Source organism: Lichenostomus cassidix, chromosome 2 (genome assembly GCF_008360975.1).
Source record: "Lichenostomus cassidix isolate B80296 chromosome 2, HeHo_3.0, whole genome shotgun sequence".
NCBI lineage: Eukaryota > Metazoa > Chordata > Aves > Passeriformes > Meliphagidae > Lichenostomus > Lichenostomus cassidix.
In genome coordinates this window covers 113,704,249-113,729,025 of record NC_139482.1, presented here as the reverse complement: position 1 = coordinate 113,729,025, position 24,777 = coordinate 113,704,249, and the positions used below count along the sequence as shown (strand labels likewise).

Genomic DNA, 24,777 nt, shown 5'->3' with positions numbered 1-24,777 from the left:
TCCTGGCTATGAAGTTTTAAACCCCCCCAAAACTACTGAGGTGCAAGGAAAAAGTATAAATTAAGACAGGTAGGTCTTTATCACAACACTTGGTTGAGAAAACATCTGGATTTGCTTCATTTTACTGAATGAGAGGAATTCTTCGAGGAACAAGGGGGCAGAGACTCCCAAACTTCCCGAACCAGCACGATAGAAACAAGAGATATTCAGCACTGATGCTCAGCACCGCTAACAGTGGATCTGCAGAAATTTATCGGTAATTTATGCCAACAGCGATTTCCATCAGAAAACTCCTTCCCCGCGTCCCGGGCGGGCTCGGTTTCGGCTCCTTCCCCAGGGAGCAGCTTCCCCAGCCCCGCCGCTGCGGGCTCCTGGCGCACCTGCTGCCGAGAGGGAGAAGAGGAAAAATCACCCCAAACCCCGGCGCTCAGGAGAACCAGCGGGCGGCGGACGGTGCGCGCTGCCATGTACGTGCCCGGCAGGTAGCGGGGAACCCGCCCGGCTGCCACCGGAGCAGCGCAGAGCCGGCGGAGGCCGCGGGGCAGCGGGACATGCTCAGTGCGCGGGGCCGGCTCCGCCTCCGCCTGACCCGGATACAGACGGCGCTGCCTTCGCCGCGAGCGTGGAGCCGGCCCGGCGCCGCCGCAGCACCGGGAGCCCAGCGTCCCGGCCGTGCCATGGCATTGTGGTGACCGCCCGGCCCCGCCGCCCGCCCGCCCCGCGGCCATGGCCCCCATGGGCATCCGCCTCTCGCCGCTCGGCATGGCCGTGTTCTGCCTGCTGGGGCTGGGCGTCCTCTACCACCTCTACTCCGGCTTCCTGGCCGGCCGCTTCGCCTTCTTCATGCTGAGCGAGCCGGCGGCCGGTGGGCCCGAGACGCCCCACGGCTCCGCGCCCGGCGGCGCCGTGGACCTGCGGGAGCTGCTGGCCGTGTCCGTGCTGGCCGCCGTGAGGGGCGGGGAGGAGGTGAAGCGGGTCCGCGAGGGGAACGTCCTCAACGCCAAGGCGAAGGGGAAGACGCGGGAGGGGGCCGAGGAGCAGCTGACCACCGGCGACCTCCTCTCCAACCGCAGGATGTTCTACCTGCTGAAGGGCGCCTTTCCCGCCGTGCAGGTGGGTGCCGGGCGCCCTCCGTGGGGCGGGGGCTGCCGCGGGCCCGGGGCTGCGATCCCGGTGTGCAGCCGCGGCGCTGGGCTGCTCCACGCCGCCGGGCGCCTCTCCGGTCCGGCACCGCCGGTCGGCGGGAAGCGCTGCCCTCGTTTGCGCTTTTCCTTCCCCTCCCGCTGAACTGGTGGCAGTGCCACCTCACGCTTGTTGCCGTGGGTGTTGGGTTGCAGGGGAAGAGGTTGGAGCGTGTTGCAAGCGAAGCCACGCGAGGTGAAACAGTATCGAACAATACGGGCGTGGAGGAGAGGGGGAAACGCTGAGCCTCGCTGTTGTGGATCATGTCCTCTGTGGTTAAGGATACAGCTAGCTGCTCAGCGCGAATTCCGGTTAAGGTGCAGAGATTAGGAATGCCGCTGTTTTCCTAGTTATCCTTGCTGCCGTCATTTATGGGGAGAGCCAAGAGCGGGGAGCAGTTTCGAGGCTTAGGAACAGCACTGCAATAACCGAGTGTTTAGTGCTTGTGGCTGTGGGACAGCAGATCAGCACAGCTTATACATACATAGCTTATTACAGCTGTGTCAATACTGTGGGTCACTGCCTACCTGAGCAAAATGAGTTTACTTTGCTTTCAGATGTGTACACCCCTTCCTGCTCTCCTCCACTTCTGAAATCCGGGTCTAGCTCTTAAGGTCGCACCCGAATCTTTGAACTATACTTTGAGGCTTTTTGGGTTTTGTTGGCATTGTTTCTGGTTTCACTTAAATAAATGGGAACTTCTGTCTCTTGATGTTAAATTCCTTAGCTTTTCGTGGCCATTTGAAATGGGCAGGAAGCCCTAAATTTGGATCTCAAAAGGTGATGATCGCATGCTTCTGCTGGACAGGTTGAGGAAAAAGTAGCTAAGTCTGGTTTTTGGTTGTTGCGTACTTACTCAATTTTCAGTAGCTGTTTTGAAAGTTCCACAGGATAATGTGCAGTTTTTTGTTTGTTGGCATTTTTTGTGGATTTTTTGGTGTTTAGTTTGTTTTGGTGGGGTTTCAAAGTGTTGTAAAGAACTCATTGAATATGAAATCTAGAGGAAATAACAAATTCTTCAATGTTTGAAGTAAACTTGATATGTGACTAATCTTCCTCTACAAAAAGATTATGCAGGTTCTGTTCTGAAGATTTCCTGGGTTGTCTGTCAGTGACAAGCCACCTTCACAGGCCCAGTGTTAAAGGAAGGAAAAGTATTGACCCTTGTTCTCTTTTCTTATTCAGTGTCCTCACAAAGCTTGGCTTTAGAGCTTAGCTGGCTTGAAACCTCTACACTTTCTCCACTTTCACAGACGGAGGAACTTCATTAATCTAGATGTAAGAGTTGCTTGGGCTTCTAGAGAAGGCTGGGGATTCAGTGTGGGCTTGAAGAGTACAGTGAACTGTGTATTGTCTGTTCTGTGGTCACATGTGTAAACTCTGCTCTTGGGCCTGAGATTCTTAGCAGTGACAGTCTGATTTGTGTCTTTCTGGCAGAGGGTGCTAACTTTGGACGTCTACTTTTAAAAAGCTTTTTTTTTTCTCACAGGTGACTTGTGCTGCTTGTCTTTAAGATTACATGGTACTTTTTAAAGTGCAGATGTGTTCTCAAAAGCTGTATAAAACCAAAAAAGTGTGCACAGGTCTGTTTATCTGGAAAATACAAGACATATGTCTTTTGTTTTTCTCCACACCTTGTTAGGCTGACTGAGCTCGAGCATTGAGGATGTCTAGGATGAGTGTGCTTGACAAATTTTTCAGGTGATCTGGAGTTATTAAGTCTGACAGATCATCTGTAGGATGTTTAGTATTCTAAGAACTTGATGGGGATAATAACAGCTTATCTCATGTGGTGTTTAAAAAATATTCACTAAGCTGTACATACTGATAAGCCATTTTGTCTCCTAAAGTCTGTGATGAAGATGTATTCATAAACATTTGCCCAAAGTAAAATAAATGCTTTCTGTTACTCTATATATCCTGTATGTGCTTCTCAGGTGTGAAGACAAGATATCATCTCAATCTACTAATCCTTCAAGTGTAACTTCAGAACAACCTGTCTAGGACTGCAGCTCTTTCATAGAACAGACCTGCTGAGTTCTGGTGTAGATATAAGGATTATAGAGGATTTTCTGAGGCAGTAAGAAATTTCATCATGTAAAAAACATCTTTCTTTATATCTGTAGTCTTATCCCCCAGTACAGAGTGACACTCCAGAATAAAAGATGCTGCTGAAGTCAAATAAACCTCCTCTTCTCTCCTTGCTAGAGAAGATGATGCTAATAAAAGCTGTCAAAGAAAAACTGAAATAATTCCAAGAGTAAGCTTATGCAAAATGCTGATTTTTCTCACATCGTGAAGTTCTTGAGCTTAACAGGGGTACCTCAGTACTTAAATTGTTGCCAAATGCTGCAGCCAGGAAGAGGATGAACCAGCACAAAAACTAGGTGCTGTAATGCAAAGGGAACTGAGTTGTTCAGTCTGGAGAAGAGAAGGCTCCTGTGAGACATTACAGTGGCCTTTCAGTGCCTGGAGGAGAGCTGGAGGGGAGCTTTGGACAAGGGCATCTAGTGACAGGACAAGGAGGAATGGCTTTCAACTGAAAGAGGGCAGGTTTAGATTGGACATTAGGAAAAAATTCTTTACTGTGAGAGTGGTGAGGCACTGGACCAGGTTGCCCAGAGAAGTTGTGGATTGACCCCTCCCTGGAAGTGTTCAAGGCCAGGTGAGATAAGGCCTTGAGCAACCTGGTCTAGTGGAAGGTGTCCCAGCCCATGGCAGGGGGGTTGGAGTGAGATGATCTGGAAGGTCCCTTCCAGCCAAACTATAGCCATGGCTTTCCAGTGTTTCAAAATAACCATGGGGAGAAGTCTCTGAGTAAAGTTTACTTCAACTGAAGTAAACTTAAGTGGGCAGTGTTGGATTCCCTGTTTTGTGTTCTGGACATAGAAAGGGAAAGCATGCAAGCAGTCTGTCTGAAGCAGATCTGAGTGTCTTAAAGTGTGGTTATTAAGAGAAGATAGAAGAGTTAGGCTTCTGACTTGCAGAAGCTGAAATAAATCTGGAAAAATCTTATAATACTAGGACTTGGGATTTATTAAGAAAAACCCTTTCAAAATCTGAGGGAAAAAAACCACACAGAAAATGTTTTCCTTTTTTCTCTTAAGTAGAGGTATTGTCTTTACAGAGGAGCTCCACTGCTTACATCAGCTATTCTGTTTGATATAAATAGATGTGTTTTCATCAGTTAAGGCTTCTCAAAGCTATGTTAGGTAACACCAAAGAGGTGCAGCTCAATTGTGTCTTATCACTGTGTAGTAGATTTAGTGGTGGTGTTTTTGTATCCCTCAGAAATAGGCCTGAGAAAGATAAGGAATAAAGAGGCAAGTCACTTATTTCTACTTTGGGTATTACCTAGTGTTGTCTGATTGCACTCAACATCCAGCAATGAGTATTTGCATGTGTATTCAATGAAGCTTGTTTGTACAGTTGATTTTAAAATGTACTTAATGCAAAAATATATGCATCACTTTCTCTGGATGAAGTTCTTAACTGCAGTTACTGACTTGAAGTGTTTACTGCCTCTGCACTACCAATATGTTGTCCTGGTTTATTTGTCGTGCTAAGAAGAGTTAAAGCTCTGATCTGGCTGTAATCACCTCTGCTTCTTTCATTTTTTATTAATTTTGTTAATCTTTTCTGGGTTACTTCTTTTCTCACTGGTTCTCCATGCAGCCCTGTGCTGGCACCACTGTGCTGGCACAGTGGTGTTGTGATAAGGACTGTGAGTCCTTATCTTAGGTGGGGAGATTAAGGAGATGCTTGATCCAGCCCTCCTACCTGGGTGATGAGTGGACTGGGGAGGCATTCATTCCAAATTCAGTTACAGACTAGCCAAACACACTGGTGTGTTCTGGCCAGAAGAGCTTCTGTGAAGAAATGATCTCATGATACCAGGGTTTCAGCAGCACTGCCTGGTAAAAGGTTCCTCTCAGTACTATGCCTCAGAGTCATATTTTTTTAATGTGATTTGTCCAGGGGTCTGTGTCAGGACCTTGATAACTGAATGTATCCCAAGTAAAAACGTAAAAGTTATTTAAATTAAAGGTTATTTAGGAATACCCTGGTTCACTTCCCATTATGGCCCATCTTCAGCACGTCTGAAGGAGCAGCCCTACTTTATCACAAAGGCAGAAATCATTGACAGAGGACAATGTGTTCCTTGAACTTGCACTTTGACCACATTACCTCTTCTCTTCTGACTGAAAAAGCCAATTTTAAAGTGTCCTGCACAGTTCTGCTATTTTGCTGCTGTGCTGTACTAGAGTTATTTCCATGGGACGTAGACTTCAGTTGTAGCAGTCAGACTGTATTCTGCCCTACACTCATTTTGAGCTGTTTTGCCTTATTTTTGTTCTAGAATTGCTCCAGCTATATGCCTTGCTTTCTAGTGTAAGTACTGAATGTAGTTTTGTCTTGTTTGGTCCCTTTCTTTTCATTGTGACTGTGGTGGAAATCAGGTATTCCTCTGTCCCAGTCTTTCTCTTTGAGCATCCTTTTATGAGTCTTGTTGCTGTCCTGAATCCAAATGTTCTTCTTTCTCTTGCCCAGTTAAGACTGACGATAAATTCCGTATTTCAAGCTTGTGCATTATAATGCTGGAATAAGCGTTTGAAATGAAAATTTAAGAACATGTCACTTGGATTTTCTTCTAAATTATTTGGACTTTTTGAAGATTAATGACTCCAAGCACTCCTTTTTTATCAGGCTGTCTGAAGTACTGTATAGGTTTAAACTCACTGTTTGCAGGCCTCTGACCACAGTGACAAATATCATACCTAAAAAACTGGAATTTCATTTGAGATGGCAAGCTCTGCAGCTGATACTGATTCTATGTGAAAGATTGATATGTTAAAGTAGGTTTAAAAACCAAAATACTACTTCAGAAGTATTGGACTTTAGTGAGTAAGTTCAATAATCTGTCTTTTCATGTTGTGAGAATGGCTTCCTCAGGTCTTAGGGCTTTTAATAAAATTGATGTTCTTCTGACCCAGATGATCTTTGCAACTGCCAATGGGTTTCTAAGTAAAACAAGAGGTGTGAATGTCAATCTAAAATCTCAGTAATAAGTGTTGTCTGGAGATGCATTTCCTAACACAGGTTCCAGATTGTGCCAGATGACTTATGTCGGCTCTCTCTGCATAAAATTGAAGTTAAAGACTGTAACTTTATGCTAATGAGTTCTGTGATTATCTTTTCTAGTGTAATTACGAGTAGTTCATTTGGCTTCTTTGTACACTGGGGGTATTTAATCTATCAGCTGAGCATCTGGAGAGTTGAATTTCTTAGTAGTGGAACCACTCACAAACAGTGGAAGTTTTCTGGGTATTATCTGTTTTACTGGTAGATTTCTAATCTGTCCTTATTTGGATATTTTCTTAAAATGAAAAGAAATGTTGCAACTCTTAGGACAAGCAAGTCATCCCTTTCTCATTGTTAGACTTGGGTCTGTATAGAACTGTAATGGAGAATTTTGACATCTACTGAAACCACTTGTGTGAGCTAATGAACAAGTCACTTTATTTTCCTGGCCTAAAATTCTAGTTGTTTCTGCAGACTGCTGGTGAAAACAGTGAGCCCTGTGATCTGTGCTGATTCCCTCAATTCCACTTGTGTTGTTTTCACCAGCCTCTATTCACCATAAGTCAGTAGAAGCAGAGTTGTCATCGGATATGGCTTTATCATTTATTAAATGGTGTTTGTATCAGTCTTTTTCCTGCTGGCTTAATGACCAAAATCACCTAATGAGTTTTGATAAGCACTAATTGAGCTTCTTGACATTTAGGCATGTCCAGATTGTTCTTTGCACATTCTGTCATCTTGCTCCTGCATTAAGTGACGACTTGTTGCTAAAATAAAAAAATATGTAGTTGATGGTAGAGGAAAACCTCTGTCAGTCTGGACTTAGATGCCTTGAAAAATGCATGTGTCCTTTTTCGGTGTTGTGGCATAGTTATAGAAATTCTTGTTGTTTTTTGATCAAATAGATGACAATGTGAGAGCAGTGGGTTTTATACCTCTTGTTATTTTATACATCTGTATGATTTTATACCTTACACATTTATATACAAATTTACTTTATAGTTTTATTAAATTGAGTTATCTTTAAATATGCTTTTTTTTCCTAAGAAAAATATGTGATTCAGCAAGGTCTTCTTTCATAACAAAACTCTGGCAAGAGGAGCATTTTTGAAAGGCATGAAGATCACCAGTGAAAGCTTATTTTTCCTTTCTAATATGTTGTGGTAATCTAAGGAGGAAAAGAACCTTTTCAAAAGCAAGCAGCTGGCTTTAAAAATATCAGGGTATTGAATAAAATTAGGGGTTTTTTTTTTACTACGCTGGTAAGGCTACTATTCAAATTTTTTAAAGCATAAAAGCACTTTAAACTTACAAAAAGAACTGGTACTTTGATTTCCCAGTTTGCATTCTTTTCGGAGTTAAGTAACCTAAGCTTTTAAGAAGCAGCTTTCATTCATAGTGAAAACTGCTACGCACCACCCCCAAATTAGAAAGTTGGAAGGGAGGGATCGTGAATGGTCCTGGCTGCAGGTGAGCTAAGTCTTGGTGTGAATGCACACCTCTCCCTTTGTAACAGATTGTGGAACCTGGTTTTGTAACCAGGGTAAGTTAGATACTTTCCTCAGATACTGGAAATAGGATGCTTTGAGTGCTTTTTGCTCTCCTGGAGAGAGCTGTCCTGTTGTGCATATTTATACATCCTGACTTGTCAAGTGGGTGTTTACATTCAGAGGTTTTGGCATCTGATTCCTTCACACAGTTTGTGTATGTACAGATGCAGTAAGAAGCTGAGACAGCTTTCAGCTCTGATACATTTGAGGAGAAAAACAGAGAAGAGCCACTGGAGGTAAAACAGTCTGACTTGTAATGCAGTGGGTATAAGGCTGCTCTTTGGTGCAGTGCAGTGCAGTGGCTGAAGGGATCTGTCTGTAAGGGGAAGATATCCCAGAAAATGCTGGTTGAACCACACTTCCCTGAGTTGTGACATTCCTGAAGCACTGTCAAATAAGAACAACCATGCAGCCATCTTGTAGGTCAGTACACCTTCCTAGGTGTGTAGTTGCAGGTATCCTAGAGTCATAAAATGACTTGGTTTGGAAGGGACCTTAAAGATCATCTTGTTCTGACTTCCCTACCGTGGGCAGAGATGCCTTCCGCTAGACCAAGTTGCTCAAAGCTCCATCTGATCTGGCCTGGAACACTTCAAGGAATGAGGCATCTTCAACTTCTCTGGGCAACCTGTTCCAGTGTCTCGCCACCTTCACAGTAAAGAATGTCTTCTTAACATCTAAGCCAAATCTCTCCTCTTTTGGTTTGAAACCATTCCCCCTTATTCTATCCCTATCTGTCCATGTAGAGAGTTATTCTACCTCATTTGTATAAGTACCCCTTAAGCACTGGATGGCTGCCTTAAGGTCTCCTAGGAGCAATCTCTTTTCCAGGCTGAATGGACCCAGCTCTCAGCCTGTCTTCGTTGGAGAGGTGCTCCATCCCCCTGATCATCTTTGTGGCCCTTCTCTGGACCCACTCTAACAGGTCCACATCATGATTGTGCTGAGGCCTCCATACCTGTTCACAGCACTCCAGGTGGGGTCTCACCAGGGCAGACTAGAAGGGGAAAATCATTTCCTGGCCTGCTGGCCATGCTGCTTTTTTGGTGCATCTTAGGAGATAGTTGGCCATTTGGGCTGTGAGGACACATCCATGATAAACCCCAAGTTTGTCTCCATTATGCTGCTTCCAATGAGTTCTCCCAGTCTGTACTCATGCTTGGGATTGCCCCAGCCCAGTCCGTCTTACACTTGGGCTTGTAGAACTCATGAGGTTCTTGTGAGCCAAATTCTCAAGTTTGTTCAGGTTCCTCGGGATGGTGTCCCTTCCTTCTGTTGTGTCAAGTGCACTGCTTGGCTTCACATCATCTGCAAACTTGCTGAGGGTCCATTTGATCTTACTATTGTCATTGATGAAGATATAAAAGAGCACCAGTCCCAAAATGGAGCCTTGAGTGACATCATTCTTCACTGGCCTCCATGTGGATGTAGAGCCATTGACTACCACTGCCTGGCTGCATGGCTCCATCCAATTCCTTATCCACTGAATAGTCTACCCTTTAAATCCATGTCTCTCCAATTTGGAGGTAATGATGTCATGTGGGGCTGTGCCAAAGGCCTTACAGAAGTCTAGGTAGATGACACCAGTTGGTTTTTCCATGTCAACTGTTGCAGTGAGTCCATCACAGAAGGCTGCTAGATTGGACAGACATGAACCTGAACTCTTACTGGTTCCTCTGGACTATTATGCAGAGGGTGTATGTAGCTATGAAATATCTTCCACTGTCCACAGAGGACATTTCCCAGTCACTCAGAAAGAAGGTGTCAGAATCACTGTTAGTTTATTGTTTGAAAATGTTTGCATTTAGTTACTTTTGTCTCTCCACTTCTTAGCTGTATCTCGTGTCAGGTGAATACAGGTGGCAAAGTTAAGTTTGAGTCTTGGGCATGCATCATGCTTACACCACATAATCACTGATGAAGTGGCTGTGTAGGTCGTGCAGCATCAGTGCATCAACAAAACAGAAAAACAAATACCTATTAATGTTTTACCAATGTTCACCTGTGCACATTCCAGGCTTCCAGGCCTCCAGGCTTTTCATTTCCATAGTCCCATTCAAATCCATAGACTTACCCATTGAATCATAGAATAGATTGGGTTGGTTTTCTTTTGGGTTTTTTTTTTTTTGGTGGGTTTTTTTCCAGTTTGAGTAGCATAATTAGTATTTCTACTGAATAATATAGGTGTGATAGTATTTGTGTTGTTCTTGTTTTATTTTCTAATAAAACAGGACTACGATTTGTATTTGAGAGGGCATAATTGGCAGTTGGGGATATTGATGCTCTCAGGAATAAAGTGGTGTGCTAACGTATATTTTTTGAGATACTGGATTATTTGCATATTAAAATATAAAATGAGTATTGAGCTGTAGAAGTATGTGGGGAAGGAGAGGAAGTACTAAATTTAAAAAAAATTCACATGCCCCCAAACGCTTTCTAAGAAAAGTATTGCATTTTCATGTACTGATGTAAGTTTAAAAAACTAAGTATTTGAACAGAAGCTCCTATTTTTTTTGGGGGGGGAGGGTGGAGGTGGTGTTTGCATACATTTTTTCACTTTAATTTAGCTTCAATGGGTGAATTCAAAGGCAAAACTACAGTTGTGTCCCACTCTTTCACACCAGGAAAAAGGCTGAAGTTGTGCATCATGCCAGGGACAGCTAGCTAATATTCAAGTAGGCGGTTTGGGTGATGAGCTGCCACAAAGACAGCATGAAGTGCTGGTAGGGAGTAAACCAGCACGGGACAAAGAGCCACTGTGAGGTTCCCTGAAGTCTTTAAGTGTCAGGACTGTTGGCTGTTTGTTCAGAGTGCTGCATTTATCCAGACAAGTTTGTAGTACACTGGAGTTGCTTCCTGCGTTCCTGAGTAGATCTGTGTTCCCATCTTTAAGGTGCTGGAGGGGAGTGTTCTCTGTGCAGAGGTTTCTGAAGGCTGGAAACACCTGGGTGTTTTGGAAGGCACACCATGGACTGATCCTGGTATTGGTATTGGACCTCTGCTGCTGGCTCCCACGAGCAGCATCCCTCAATTGTTATGGAATTCCTGCACCTTGCAGGCTGGTTTTGAGGAAGTTCTGTACTGGTGAGATGCAGCCAGACTGCCTTGTTTATGAAATAATGGTTTTGGGTTGGTTTTCTTTTCACTTTTCAGCAGTATTCCATGCACTGATTTACATACATTTTATTAAACCTCTGTGTTTGATGCAGTTCTTTGTGATGAGGGCTTTTGCTTCAAGCATTGCTGGGGAAGATTGCCAAAATGTAGTTAAGCTTGGCGTCAGTGCTGAGCTCCCAAAATTTCCTCAGATGGGCTTTTAGACCTTATAGCTATTAGGCAATTAACCTCAGAGTGTCTTGCTGAAATAAGCTCCAGTGTCTGAAGTACTTGTTGTGAGGTCTTTCTACCATAGCTACTCCTAATTTATGAGTGAAGATTTGCAATTGCATTGTACTACATATCCATATCACTTCAGAAAAGTTTAAAGTGTAAGTTCATGGCCTCTGAAGGCTGCCAGCAAGTGAGAATGACAAATAGGAACATGGAATTTACACAATGGCATGTTTTCCAGGTGTATTTTCCTGCATTAAAAAAAAAAAAAAAAAAAAGGAGGAATAGAAGAAGCTCTCAGTTTTAAGGGTTGGTGAGCCCCTCTCAGGCAAATATTCAGCCAGGGCTACAGACTAAATGGTCATATGAGTGGAAGAACTAATGACCTGATTGTTGAGGTTTCTGTTGGTGTGGGGTTTTTTTGGTTTTGTTTTTCTTTTTTGGTTTGGTTTTTTTTTCATTTTGGGCTGTGTTTTTTTGTTCGTTTGTTGTTGTTTGTTTGTTGGGGGTTGTTTGTTTTTTGGTTTTGGGGTTATTTTTTACTTTCTTGATAATGTCAAGAAAGTAAATATCACTCTAGTGATAATGACTTTATCTCCCCAGTTTTTTTCTAGTGGAATAATCATGTCTGTTGAGAGAGACTCCTCACAAGCATTTTAAATGCTGCAGTGTCATAGCCACTGCTACAAAATCTGAACTAGTAGGTGGTCTTTTGCTGAAAACAGTACATTTCAGATAGTTTCAGACTTTGAATTCTAGTGTACTGTAACAACAGGTTTAACAAGATATTCTTCCTTTTGAGCATTTGTTCCAACCCTTTAACTTTTTGGAGGCCCCTTTCTTCTGTTGAGGAAATGTTTTTTTTATGATGGTATATCATGTGCTGTAGTGGAACTTTGACTGCCCAGGGGCTGTGTTGAGACTGCCAAGTCTGTGGAACTACTCATCTTGACTTTGCAGGACTGTTTTCCCTAGGGGAAAATGCAATCGTCAGGTTTATTGTACAGTGACAGGTATTTAATTTGTAAATGTCACGGCAACTTCAAGAGCTCCATGTTTGGCATTTAATGTTTCAAGTACTGTTTTTACATGAGAAGACAGCTATGATGTATGGCTGGAGTTGCTGCAGTTCTGCTTCCTTTTTCATTTTGACTTCTCTTGGAGAAAAGGGCCCTTAACTCTTGGCTAATAACCTGTTACAGTTGAGGTGTGTGATGCCTTTTCTTTTCATGATATGAATTATGTAAAAATCCTGCTCATATAAAGTCTGCCAAATTCAAACATCTGATAGCTCCTTCATTTTCATTGTCTTCCCATGTCACTTGCCTACAACTTTTGGGACAAATTCATCTCTGGTCATCCAAAAATACTGTACTACTGGAGTCACAAGGACATTGCATTGGGTTTTGCAGATCATTACTCCATTCAGCAGAGTGGTGCTTTGTGCTCTGCTGCTCGGACAAACTCTGCTTGATGTAGTGAAATGCCCTCTGGCGTGGAATAAAGTTCATTAAGCTGGACAGCAGGTGACAGTAGGCTTAAATGTGACCTTTGACTGCTGTTTATAAATGTTCTTCATGTGCCATCTTAGGACCTTACCCCAGCCTACCCTAAAGATGTGTATGGGATGTTGGTAACTTGTTTGTGAAATAACATTCATCTGACAGTTGTGTAATGGTTAAATTCAGTTGAGGTGCTTAAATTTCTAGTTGTAACTCTATGCCAGCAGCAGGAATATACTAAGATTCCTACTTTGCCAAGACATACACAGTCTGCACAATATCTGGTGATAGTATATCTGTACATTTCCATGTGCATCTACTGGTCTGTATAAATTGACTATTAGACCCCCCCCACCCTCTGTGTACTGCGTGATTCTCCTGAGTCGCATGTTCTGCCTGTAGTCCTTGAAGCAACTGCATTTAAATATTGATTTTAAAAAATGTGATTCACTCTTTGGGAATGTTCAGTAGGGAGAGCTGCAGCCAAAGCAACAGTGTCCAGCTGTGATGTGGTTCACAGTAAAGTTCTGGATTGTGGGTTTGCATTGCTTGTCATGTGACCATAATAGCCTGTGAGTTGCTAAAAAAATTACTAATTCCTGCATTTTAGGTGAAGAAGGAAAGAGAAAATGTGAGCAAACCTGTGATTTCCCCAAGAGCTGCAGTTACTTTGTCTGATAAGTTAATGCAACTGGTTTTGTTGTCTTCCCACAGATAAATTCTGAGGAGCGTGTTGACACAGCTGATCAGGAGACAGTCTCCTGGGATCGCAGTATTCCTGAAGACATAAAGCAGAAAATACAGCCTAAAGAGGTGCCAGCAGAAAGTGTTACTGTCTGGATTGATCCATTAGATGCTACACAAGAATACACAGGTAGCTGACTCTCTGTTGACAAATCATGTGTGTAATTCTGATGTTTGCCTTTTACACTGGAGACAAAATAGTAAGTATTTAAAATGACTTCTCTTGTTAAAGTGTCTTATGTTAAAGTTAGCGTGATTTAATTGAACAAATTGCATAATGAAATCTCTGTAGTTCTCAAATCACAGCATTTACTTTTACATATTCCAGTTCTAAAATTACTTTGGTGTCCTTGCAACTAAGTAATTGCTATAATAAATAGTAACTGTCAATTATGGATTCTACTGGAATTACATATTTCTTTATTTCAGTCATTACTGAATTTACTGTGGCAACAGTAAATATCGTAGATTTTTGGTTTTGTTTATTTAAAGAGAATACTAACTATTTAACTTGATATAAGAAATTTTTTGTTGTCATTTTTCAAAAAAGTATGCATAATTCAGTCTTCCCCCTTTTCAAACATTCTAGGATGTCACATAAGCAGTTCAAGGCAATCCAACTGAAATTCCTGCTGATAAGTACTAAGAAACAAATAGAAAAAGGGGATTTTTTTTTTTTTTGGTAACTATTTCATTGATACAAACATCCTTTCCAGTGAATGTTCTCTGGTTTTTGAATTACCATTTTTGAACCAATAGAGGATAGGAGATGAGGCAAAGAAGGGAGAATGCATAAGCACAAATTTCCATAAAAACATGTGTTGCATAAGACAGAGCTGTTAGCATTAGATCTGGTAGGAGTACAGGTTACATCTACTGAACAGGAAAAATTGCTGGAAAGCTGAAAAGTCTTTAAAATCTTTTGAAAACTGCAAGGTTATTTGAAGATACATCAAAGTTACATAACTGTAAGAGGCAGAATGTAAACTAGGCTTCGGAGAACAATGTTGCTATAATCTCGTGTCTCTTTTCCTTTTGTATTCTTGGCATCTGATTGTAAACTTGCTCACTTTGTTGTTTTGCCCCACAGAGGATCTTCGACAGTATGTCACGACAATGGTTTGTGTGGCTGTAAATGGTAAACCAGTAATAGGAGTGATACACAAGCCCTTCTCATCATACACAGGTACCTTCATGCCTTCACATATTTCCATCATAGTTAGTCATAGTGCTAATTAAAATTTGAGATTGAGAGAACATCTGTAGGTATAAATGAGAAAATAGGTACCAGGGGCAAAAGGGCACTGCAGCAAACCTCACAGTTAGAGCTGCAGATGTGTTCTGTGCTGTAAAACCACAAAGGAAAATGCTGCCCTTGCTTAACATAAAAATGATGCATTTAAAACAAACCAAATGAAAATATGTTTAAGAGCAAAGATCCCTTCAATCAGAGTGCTTCTAGCAAAAAAAAAAGTTAAACCTACAAATGCTGACCAGTTTCATGTGTGCTTTTAGTCTTAAGCAGAAAAGAGTACCTTGCTCATTTAGCAGAATAACTTGGGTCTACGATAATATACCGAGGAGCTGGTGTTTATTTGGTGCGAATAAAAAAAGATTGATTAAGGATCTTAGTGGCAACTGTTTGTATGTAACAGGCAAGACTGTCTAGCATAGCCTTATTGATTATCTGACATGCTTTTAATGCCACAACTGTGAAGTAATTAATTCTTTAGTATTAATGATGTATCGGTGAGCATTGCTGCAAGTTTGGCAATTTGCATGCTCTTTTGAAAGCTTCAAAGCAGTTTAAGTATTCATGTCTTACTGTGTATTTAAAACAGAAATTGTTGTTTACATTTTCCCTTAGGCAATACTGACCTCTAGAGTTCTGAAGTTCTGCAGTAGCTCTGGCACAAAAACTAAGTCTGAATAAATGCATTTTGTGTTTGTTCTCCTTTTTTGGCCCACTGAACACTCATCATTTTGTGCTAAAAATTTTACTGTCTATAAATATGAATTTCATTACCAGTCATTTAAGTATATGCTATATTCCAATATTCTTCATGAATCTTGGAGGTTTGGGAACATATTTTTTCAGTTATCAACTCCTGTCTGAAAAAATGGTTTTTAGCATTGTAATGTTGAGAATTTTCTCCTTTAATAATAGTGAAGTGTGCAATGTTCAGACATGGAATCAGATGCAGGGCAATGAATTCTGTCATTCTGTGTGACAAGTATTCATTTTCCAAGCTGGAAATACCAATATGTTTTGAGTCAGATTGTTCCTAATACTACCACACAAATACAAAGCAATAAAGGGCAGTCAGCATTGTTATTACACATAGCTTAGTCTGTTGCCAAACAATATGGCTCTCTACTGAGATGAAATTGCTGGGTAGTTTACTAAGTAAATGTCAGATTAATGGTTAGGGGATGCCACCTACCAAGCTTGGCTTTGAACCTCATGATGAAACAAGTGGGAAGTTGTGTATTCTAAATCCAGTTCTCTAAAACACAACATCAAATATTTTTCTTTGTAGCACTGTCCTCCTGAGCGATTTCTTTTCTTAGCATTACTATCTTTATGAACAAAATGACTCCATAACGTGTTTGGTATCTGCTTTAAAAGGTAGTGGGCCTTTTTGTTCTTACATAAAAACATTGTTGGAGGAAATACTAGATGTATTTCTGACTAGGAGCCATCCTTTAAACTTTGGTTGTTTTCCAGTTGCAAGTTATAAATATTAACTACATGGGATTTTTCCCTCTTATTCTGTTTCTTGGAAGTATCACACAAGAGCAGGTTTGGGTTAATGCCATATGCACCAATGTGTGTGTGGCCTGTTTCTCTTCCCTTGTGTGCACATGTGGGTATGCACCCCATCCTCTGTTAGCCCTTTCTCTTTTAAAGCAGTGAGAGATATTATGTCAGAGGTATCAATTACATATTCTTAGATAAGTACCTTTTTATCTTCACACTTCACAGAGATTGTCTTCTGTAAATTTTAGCAAAGTTTTTATTTCTCTTGTAGCTTGGGCAATGGTGGATGGTGGGTCCAATGTAAAAGCTCGTTCCTCCTACAATGAGAAGACCCCAAGGATTATTGTGTCCCGCTCCCATGCAGGAAAAGTTGAGCAGGTTGCACGGCAGACATTCGGAAATAAAACTGTGATAATCCCCGCTGGTGGAGCAGGTTTGGTTATTAATGCATCCTATCCATTTTATTGCTTCTGAATGTTTTAATGGTGTAGCTGTTGCTAGACAAAAGGATGTAACTGTGGTGTCTCCTCATTTTCCTCTTGCCTTTTGACCTTCACATCCCTAAAAGCAAGCACTTGACAATAGGGACACAGTTTTTCCTGTGTTTAGGAACCTTGGTTCAGACTTCAGGCTGTTCACAAGTCAGTATGTTTTACTGACTCTAAGCCTGCGTCAGCAATGTTGCTGTGGTCCTTTCATTGAAACACACTGATGTATGTTCATTGAAGGCACTGATGCCTCGGTGGGAGAAAAAGGGCTGTGTGACCACAGGCAGAATCATGGAAGAGAATCTTTTGGTTGTTAGTTAACTGTTAGTATGGTTGATTAAAAAAAAGTTAAGAAAAATACCTTTAAAGTTTGATACTATTTATTGCGTTTATGTCAAAAGAGAAAATTAGTATCACTGAAGTCCATTTTAATCTGCCTCATACTCAATTTAAAGAAATCTTAGAATACTTTTTACTTATGCTATGTCCTTGTGCATATTACTGTCAGAATGTAAATATGTGAGGCACCAGGGTGAAACAAGAGAAGTTCTAAAGTCTCAGAAAAGTCATGCAAAATTTGAATTTTACAGAAATGTGTCTTTCTGCAACTTTAATACAAAAAGCAAGCGCTCCCTTACAGATTGTTTAGTCAAGAAGGTCTTGCATTGCTTCTCAATAATGAATCTAAATGACCAAGAATGTGGAACTGATTATAGCAGGTCTTGTCCAGGGCTTGACTCTGTTTAAGAAGATGAAAAAGGAACTGATTAATGAAATAAGAATATTGGTCAAAGAGTTGAAAATTTGAAAAAATTCCATAAAAGAGAGAACACTGTTTTGAGCACTTACTTCATACAGCATAATAAATAATAAAGGGGAAGGCCATGGACTGATTTGCTTCATTAAAGAATGGTGTAAACATCTTCCTTCTATAGTAATAAAAAGCCAGGGAGAAAAAGATAGACTGCAGCATGATACTGGGATTGAGAAAAAAGTGCGTGAACATAAGAGCCAGAACTATTTGAGTTTCTGGTGGTGTTCTTTTAATGGCTTTTGACAGGAAAACTTAGTTTAATTTTTTTTTTGTTTTTTACCTCTGCCCATTTCTTCTAGGTTATAAAGTGTTGGCCCTTCTTGATGTGCCTGAAAAGAATCAAGAAGAAGCTGACGTGTATATCCATGTCACCTACATTAAGAAGTGGGACATATGTGCTGGAAATGCAGTGTTGAGAGCATTGGGTGGCCATATGACTACCCTGACTGGTGAAGAAATCAGTTACACTGGCTCAGATGGCAATGAAGGAGGACTTATAGCCAGTATCAACATGAACCATAAAGCACTAATTGAAAAACTTCCAGATCTGGAAAAAACATCACACAAGTAAACGTGACTGATGGAAAAGTACAAGTTGTGCTTTTGTAGCCTCCAGATGCTCTGTCTGAAGAAGCAGGCATGAAAACCTGCTGGAAAAGGTGCACAGCAAAGCAAAGCAGTTTGGTGTGGGTTTGGGGACTATATCTTGCATTGGGTTTTGTCAGTGGTGGTATTTAAAAAGAATAAAATAATAATAATCAGAAGTAGGAAAGAGGCCTATGGTCTCTCACATCAGTTTCCATGTTTTATTTTTTTCAGACTGCTTTCATGCTGTTCTTATACTCAAGGTGCATTTACCATATATATTGGTGAACATGGGTGAACTAAAGAAAAATACAAATTTTTTCATAAAATAACCTAAGTATTTCTCACAGGAATTTCTTGAAACCCTTTACATCTTACTGTAGTTTTAGTGATACCATAATAAATTAGGTAGGGAAAAAAACTTGATTTGTGTAGGCATCTGATAACTGTAAACAGTTTATCAGGAATCATGACCTCATGTTTCATATCCCCTGAATGGAAAGCACAAGGTGGTTGATTCAAATCTATATGCAGCAACAGTTTATCTTTGAGAGTGTGGCACTCTTTCTGCTTTTTAAGAGAAAAAAAGAGATGTTCTGTACTATTTTGACTTCTTTCCTGAAGCTGTAAACCAGTTATAATTCAGGTGGGTTGTGAATATCGGTGTTTTATTAATCAGTGTAATTATTTCCTTACACCTTTTTAGAAGAAGGCAGCATTTCCTTGTATAGCTTTTAGCAGTTACTTCTTGTCCTTGATTTCTGCAAGCAATGTTGAAGATGCATGCAAGATTTTTCTCTGATGTAGGGCTTGTTCATCATGTGGTGTTTGTGCCTATAGAAGCAGCTTCTTCCTTCAGTTATTTAGTTTGTTTGAATTTTCTTTCCATTGGACAGAATCATAGGGAATGAGTTTAACAGAAACAGTAGGTTGACTGGTTATTTCCATTTCCAACACAAGATATAAACCAGCAATTTTTCTACAACCCCAGGAATAGCTTTGTTGTCTTAGCTTGCAGCACACTCTTTTCTGCAGAATGCTCTGCAGCCATTCTGAACAGCTTGTGGTTATTTGGTTTGTGGTAATTTACAGAGAGAGAGACCATTTGAGCTTGAATCTGCTTAAGCAAGTTTGAAGAACATGTGGCACTTGATGTACAGCAGGGTCTGCAAAACTTTATTGAAAAATGTTCTTTGCAATCCAGTACATATAGAACAGAATGTGGGTCCTTTGATATCAAATGACAATTTGTGGTACCTCTAAAATATGCGGACTTCTATCTCCAAACATGTAACCATCTGCGTTGCTGTTCTTTGCATCCCCCTGAAGGACTTCAGAGGGTTAAAATGTTGCTGTTATTTGAATTACCAGAAAATAAGCTGCCCCTCTCACCTCAAGAATGCTAAAATTCTTAGTTAATATAGATATTTTTTGTTCAAAGTTATTCAGTGTAGGCTTAGGCTGCTTGATTCAAACCCTTAATTCTTTAATTTTAACTGCTTTCATGCTGTTAATAAGAACTGCTGTTCTGATTAAAAAGAAATTTTTCTCCTTGGGTCAGTAATGGAGAATGTTTAGATACTGCTTTCAACTTCTAGCAGAAGCTCACATTTCCAAAAGACCTCCTAGATGTTGCATAACTACAGATAAAGACTTCTACTTACTGGCAAAGGAGATTGAAGCTTAGTCCTAGGAGCTTTTTGGTACAGGTAGTTTTTGGAGAAGTTCTTTTTCAACATGGACACTATTGCTGCTCTTTGAAAATAACTTTTACACATGTAGATAATACACAAAGCAATTTAATTTTCAGTTCTTAAATTGAATAAACTGCTATGTGGTATGACAAATAAGTGATCATGCCCTTTTTAAGAAGGATCTGATCTATTTCAAAAAGTTGTTGAGCTTCCAAACTTCACTGAAAAACAAAAAAAAAATATTTATCAAGGTTTTAATAATATTTTACAAGAAGATTGAAGCTTTTTAAGGCTGATATAAATGTCTTGAAGCCTAATTTTTAAAAAAGCCATTTATGTGTTTATTTGCTAAAGAACACGGATTAAAATTTAAATACGAGAAATAGCCATAGTTAGCCTAGTCTGAAAACCTTATTGGGTCACAGAGATTGAATGCACAATATTTAATAGGCAATTAAGACAGTCTGTGGCAAGTTGTGGTTTTAGAATCAGTGTGAAATCCTATGTAAACATACTTTGTGAGAATTGGACTGCTTTTGTTTTGGGGAATGTTTTCTATCACTTCCTTGCATAAGCTGTGATCAGACTTCCTGTATGGGAAATGAAAAATGTTATGTAATGTACAAGGGCTTACTTGTATCTTAGTTGAAGGCATAGAGTAATGAACAGAAGTATTTGCCGAAGTTATTTTTTCTTAGGAAAACAAGGTACCTTAGGAAGGGCCCTCCTATCCTTCCTGCCATATGCTGGCTAAAATGCCTAGCCTTCCATTAGGAGGACTTGTGCTTGTTTAGACACATTGCTATTCTGAATTGCTTTGTTGCAATGGATCACAGCGTTCAGCACCTTTCACAGGGGACCATTGTTGGCCTAATCTCACTCCTTGTGAAATTGAGTAAGAGGTGAGAGTGTGATGCCCAGTTAATTACTTGTAGTAGAGCCTGAGCTTGCAGAGCTTTCCCACAGCTGAGGGCTGAGGTAGTGCTTGTGGTCTCCTGGTGTGATTTAAAGAGTAGCCGCTTTGGTGCGAGACTAGGTGAGCAGCTGGTGAATATCAGTTTCAGATGTCATTTTGCAATAAATGTAACTTATGCAGACCAGCAAGTATTCACAAGTGCTTGCTTAGTGCACACGTCCCAGTGTGCTTTGTTTCTTTGTATAGTGTTAAAACTCAGTGTATCATTTCTTTGACTGTGTTTACACTTCATCCTAAAATGTTCTGCTGTTCTGGCTTAGATATTTGGTTTTATCAGTGTGTATGTGACTTAACCTTATGCCCAGAGGGATAGGAATTTATACCATAAGCACATCTCACTGTTGGACTGCAAGAGTGTTCTTTAAGTCTTAGCCTTTTCCACATAAAGCTGTCTTACACCATTTTTAGGGATGCTACTTAAAACAATTGCATGGTGTAGGTGGGTCCTACAAAAGTATATATTTTTTAAAAATTTTAATTAAGAAAAAAGTCATGGTATAATTCTAGCTCTATCGTTCAAGGGAAGTAAGAGATTGTATTATTTTAGCACTGGTTTTCCAATGGTGGATTTTTTTGAGTGACTATTATAATTAAGGTAATTGCAAGTGAAATTATTCTAAAACTGTATGTATTTTCTCTTTTTCATTCTGCTAAAAAGAGTGTATGGTAGCATAGGTAATACCTGGTACTGTACCAAGAGTCCTGGCTTTCATTCCTTGAATGAATATTTTCTAAATAAATGGAGACAGAAATAAATGGGTTGAATATTGTATTTAACTGGTTTTGAGATTAACCTGTTTGCCAGACTTACAGATGGACTTATATAAGAGCTATTTGTTCTGATCTACAGAACATGTAATGATATGAAAATATTTAGCAGATACGGCTTGGATAGTGAATTAACCATATAAGTGAAGCTGCAAAGTCTTCTAGTGATTTTGTTTCACATATTTACTTTTACTTCATGGTTGCTAGAGGGGGCAGATTTTCTTACTGGCTTCAGGTGTGAGAAAAGTTTTATTTTTTTTTTTTTAGGTGGCCAGTGACTGGAGATAAGGGCTGGGGAGGGGAGTTAATACTGGAGTTCATCTTTGCTTTTATGTTTTTGAATAAGTGTATTCCAATGTCTTTGTAGCATCCTGTTATCTGTTGGAGTTGTACAACAGCGGTGCAGTATTGTATATTCCTGATTTAAAGGTGTAAAACAAGGAATCCACCCAAGAATCATGCAGTGAGAAGTGACCAAGTGTTGTTCTGGGCCTCTGCTGTGTTATGCCAGTGGAGATTGGCTGCTTCGTTGTCCCATGGATGTCATTGCTGTGGCAGTTTCCCTCAAAGAAAACTGCTTTTCTAGGCTACTGTCTCCCTAGTTATGCCCAACCTCTTTATAGATCTGTTTTCTGAAGTAAACTCTAGCAGCAGAGAGGAAAGAAGCAGATGGCTGTTCTGAAGAAGATACAACAGAGGACACTTATTTCTGTTTCTTTTTTTTTAATTGCATTGATTGTTGCATTTTTCTTGTCTTTCAGGGGTTAGATAATGATGCAGATAAGACTCAATGGACCACAAATAAATGCCTGTGGGATTTTAAGTCCAAGCAGGTGGAGGGCAGGAAGGACTGCCTCTAACCAAGCTGAACCTGAATGGATGGTTTTCTGTCAGGCCACTCACGCTGAGCCTTTCTTCAGTGCTTTAGTGGTTTAGGCCCTTTCACACAAAAAATTGCAGATTTGACTTTGCCAAAATATCATTGGTATCTTACCTTCTATAAGGATTATAAGATCTTACTAAGATCTTATAGATCTTACCTTCTAATTTGCTGTCCTCAATGATAAAACTGCACTATATCCACTTCACTGTGATGTCACTCACTGAGACAAGAATGTGGTAACTCTTGGGTACTTCGTTGTTCAACTTGTGAACCACAACTTCTGTATGGCAGCTCTTGCAATGATGTCCTAGTACCTGCTGGGAGTGTATTCCTATCCCACAAGCAGGTCATGCACCCACAATTCTTATTGAGAAGCTGTTGAAGCCTTATACATACTGGTTTTCAGATGCCACACCAGCTCTTCCAGCTCTTTTGTGAGAAGTGTTCATCCAGTTTCCTTTTGAGGCTCCCTCTGGAGCCAGTAATTAGTGGCCACTTTTCCCTCTTTGCTCTTCCTCTCTGTTCCTTTCTGATCCTTGATCCTTTCTTAGTCAATGTGGACAAGAGAAATGACAGATCAGAGGTGAAGACAGCCCCAGAATGAGAGTGCCCCAGCAGTCAGCTATCTAATTTATCCTGAAGCTGTTACTGTTTGGGATTGAGGTATTGGGTACCAGAGTCTACCATAAGTGCAATAGTTGCCAACAAAATAATGGGAAGGTGGAGAGGTTCATGCAATTGTGGTTACTGAACATACAGAAGAGATGCAGATGGACTAAGGAGAATTTAAACACCCCAAAAGAAGGATAAAATGGTTTTTCAGTATAATGTTACAAGCATTTGGCATTTGTGGCCCCGCTGGGTGCAGAGCTTCATTGCTTGTGGAAGAGGCTGCATTGACCCTTTGTGAAAGGCCTGATTTTGTTGAACTCAATAGCAGTATTCCCACTGAACTCAGTGTGGGTAGAACCAAGTCAGATAAAACAGAAACAGTAAATTAAGCTAAATTCTGAAAAGCTCGACTTCTGTCAATAGAGCAAACTACCTGGGTTGTTTCAAAGTTGCCTCTGACACCTTCAGTCTACATTTGGAAATCATTGCAGTGTCTCAAGGTTATAAGTCTTTCAGGTTTTTTAGTGGTCTACAGCTGATAGAGCCCACTTTCAGGTAACATTGTTTTCTACCCCAATTGTTCCTTATTTGTAATTCACATTTCATTTTTTCTCTCCAAAGGACAGCAGCACTGCAGCATTTTTCCACCAAATTGTATTAGCGTTTTCCAATTGTGTGCCAAATTGAAATAACAATGCTATAAATAAACTCTCTGAAAATACTGGTCTGTGAGGCTGTTTTTCTATATTTTGTCTTTCTGGAGGGTATTTATAGTTCCTTTGTGCTCCAGATTTTGGGTTGGTTTTTTTCCAAGTCATGTTGTGCTGTATCCATGTGTGTGAGACTTCCCGCCTGAGGAATTACTGATAAGTCCAGCCTAGTTTATGATAAATATAATTCAAGATCTCCACTGTTTGGTTTTTTTCGTACCTGTGTTGCTGTGAAAGTTGGTCAGCTTGTGAAAGTGAGTCCTTAGAAATCCCCTGGACAGTATTGCTCTTTGGATCCAGAGAAGTTTTCCTTCCAACATTGTCTCCAGGTCTCCTAATTTTGTTACTACATTCTGCTCGAGTCTCTTGTTTCCATGAGAATAGCAGGGTAGTAACTGTACCATTATTAACCCTTATTCTATTAATGTCTGCTCTTCCTAAGTGAAACATGGAACCAGTTGAAAGATCCTTCAATGTCCCACATCAATATGGCATTTTGGGCTCTTCTTGGATGCACCTTCAAATATGTTTTTTCTCATCCCTACCAATGTGTGCAAGACTGGATGTACCATTAAATTGTCTGCCATCCTGGACTTAGGCAATATATGCACAGAGTTGTGTACAGATGTTTTGAAAACCCTTGATCATACGTGATCTAACACGATGAGGAATTTGGAGTCTGTTGCGATGCTCTGAAAAGCATCGTCAGAGAAGATGCAACCCAGAGGAGGAGGCATTCTTCCCATCTTGCAGAGTGAGTGTGTGTCTGTGTGCATGTGGTACATGGCTTGTGAACAATTGTAGCCTTTGGGAAGCCTGAGGGGTCCAGTTAAAGGGGAAGCTAAATGGTGTGCTCTCTGCTGTCCTCTGTTTACATGAGTCTCTCAAATGTGCCTTTATCACACCTGATCTGTGCTGTCCTGCCCCAGGGCCAGCTTTTTAGCAGTTTTCCTTATTTAGAGCAGTGTGAAAGGTAACGTGTAACACTGTACAAAAACATCCACCCTGTGGTGGCATCCTGCTCCTCAACAACATAAACCAAATTTATGGCTCCTGTTTGTGTGTTGGGTCTGCTTCTCGCAAATATTGTGTTTCA

General features: G+C 40.7%; 1 protein-coding gene across 1 annotated transcript; it reads left to right on the top strand.

Moving 5' to 3' along the window:
* Window positions 1-574: 574 nt before the first annotated feature.
* On the top strand, window positions 575-21,464 carry BPNT2 (3'(2'), 5'-bisphosphate nucleotidase 2). The gene is made up of 5 exons (XM_085052880.1): window positions 575-1,113; window positions 13,361-13,520; window positions 14,481-14,576; window positions 16,423-16,584; window positions 17,753-21,464. The coding sequence occupies exons 1-5, from the start codon at window positions 727-729 to the stop codon at window positions 18,022-18,024; spliced, it is 1,077 nt and encodes a 358-aa protein (XP_084909006.1). The 5' UTR covers window positions 575-726; the 3' UTR covers window positions 18,025-21,464.
* Window positions 21,465-24,777: the final 3,313 nt, after the last annotated feature.

Excerpts from the sequence above, each read along its gene's own strand:
- BPNT2 (XM_085052880.1), top strand. The coding sequence starts at position 727 with ATGGCCCCCATGGGCATCCGCCTCTCGCCGCTCGGCATGGCCGTGTTC. Across the intron at positions 1,114-13,360 it reads GCGCCTTTCCCGCCGTGCAG|ATAAATTCTGAGGAGCGTGT; the intron begins GTGGGTGCCGGG and ends GTCTTCCCACAG. Across the intron at positions 16,585-17,752 it reads AATCCCCGCTGGTGGAGCAG|GTTATAAAGTGTTGGCCCTT; the intron begins GTTTGGTTATTA and ends CATTTCTTCTAG.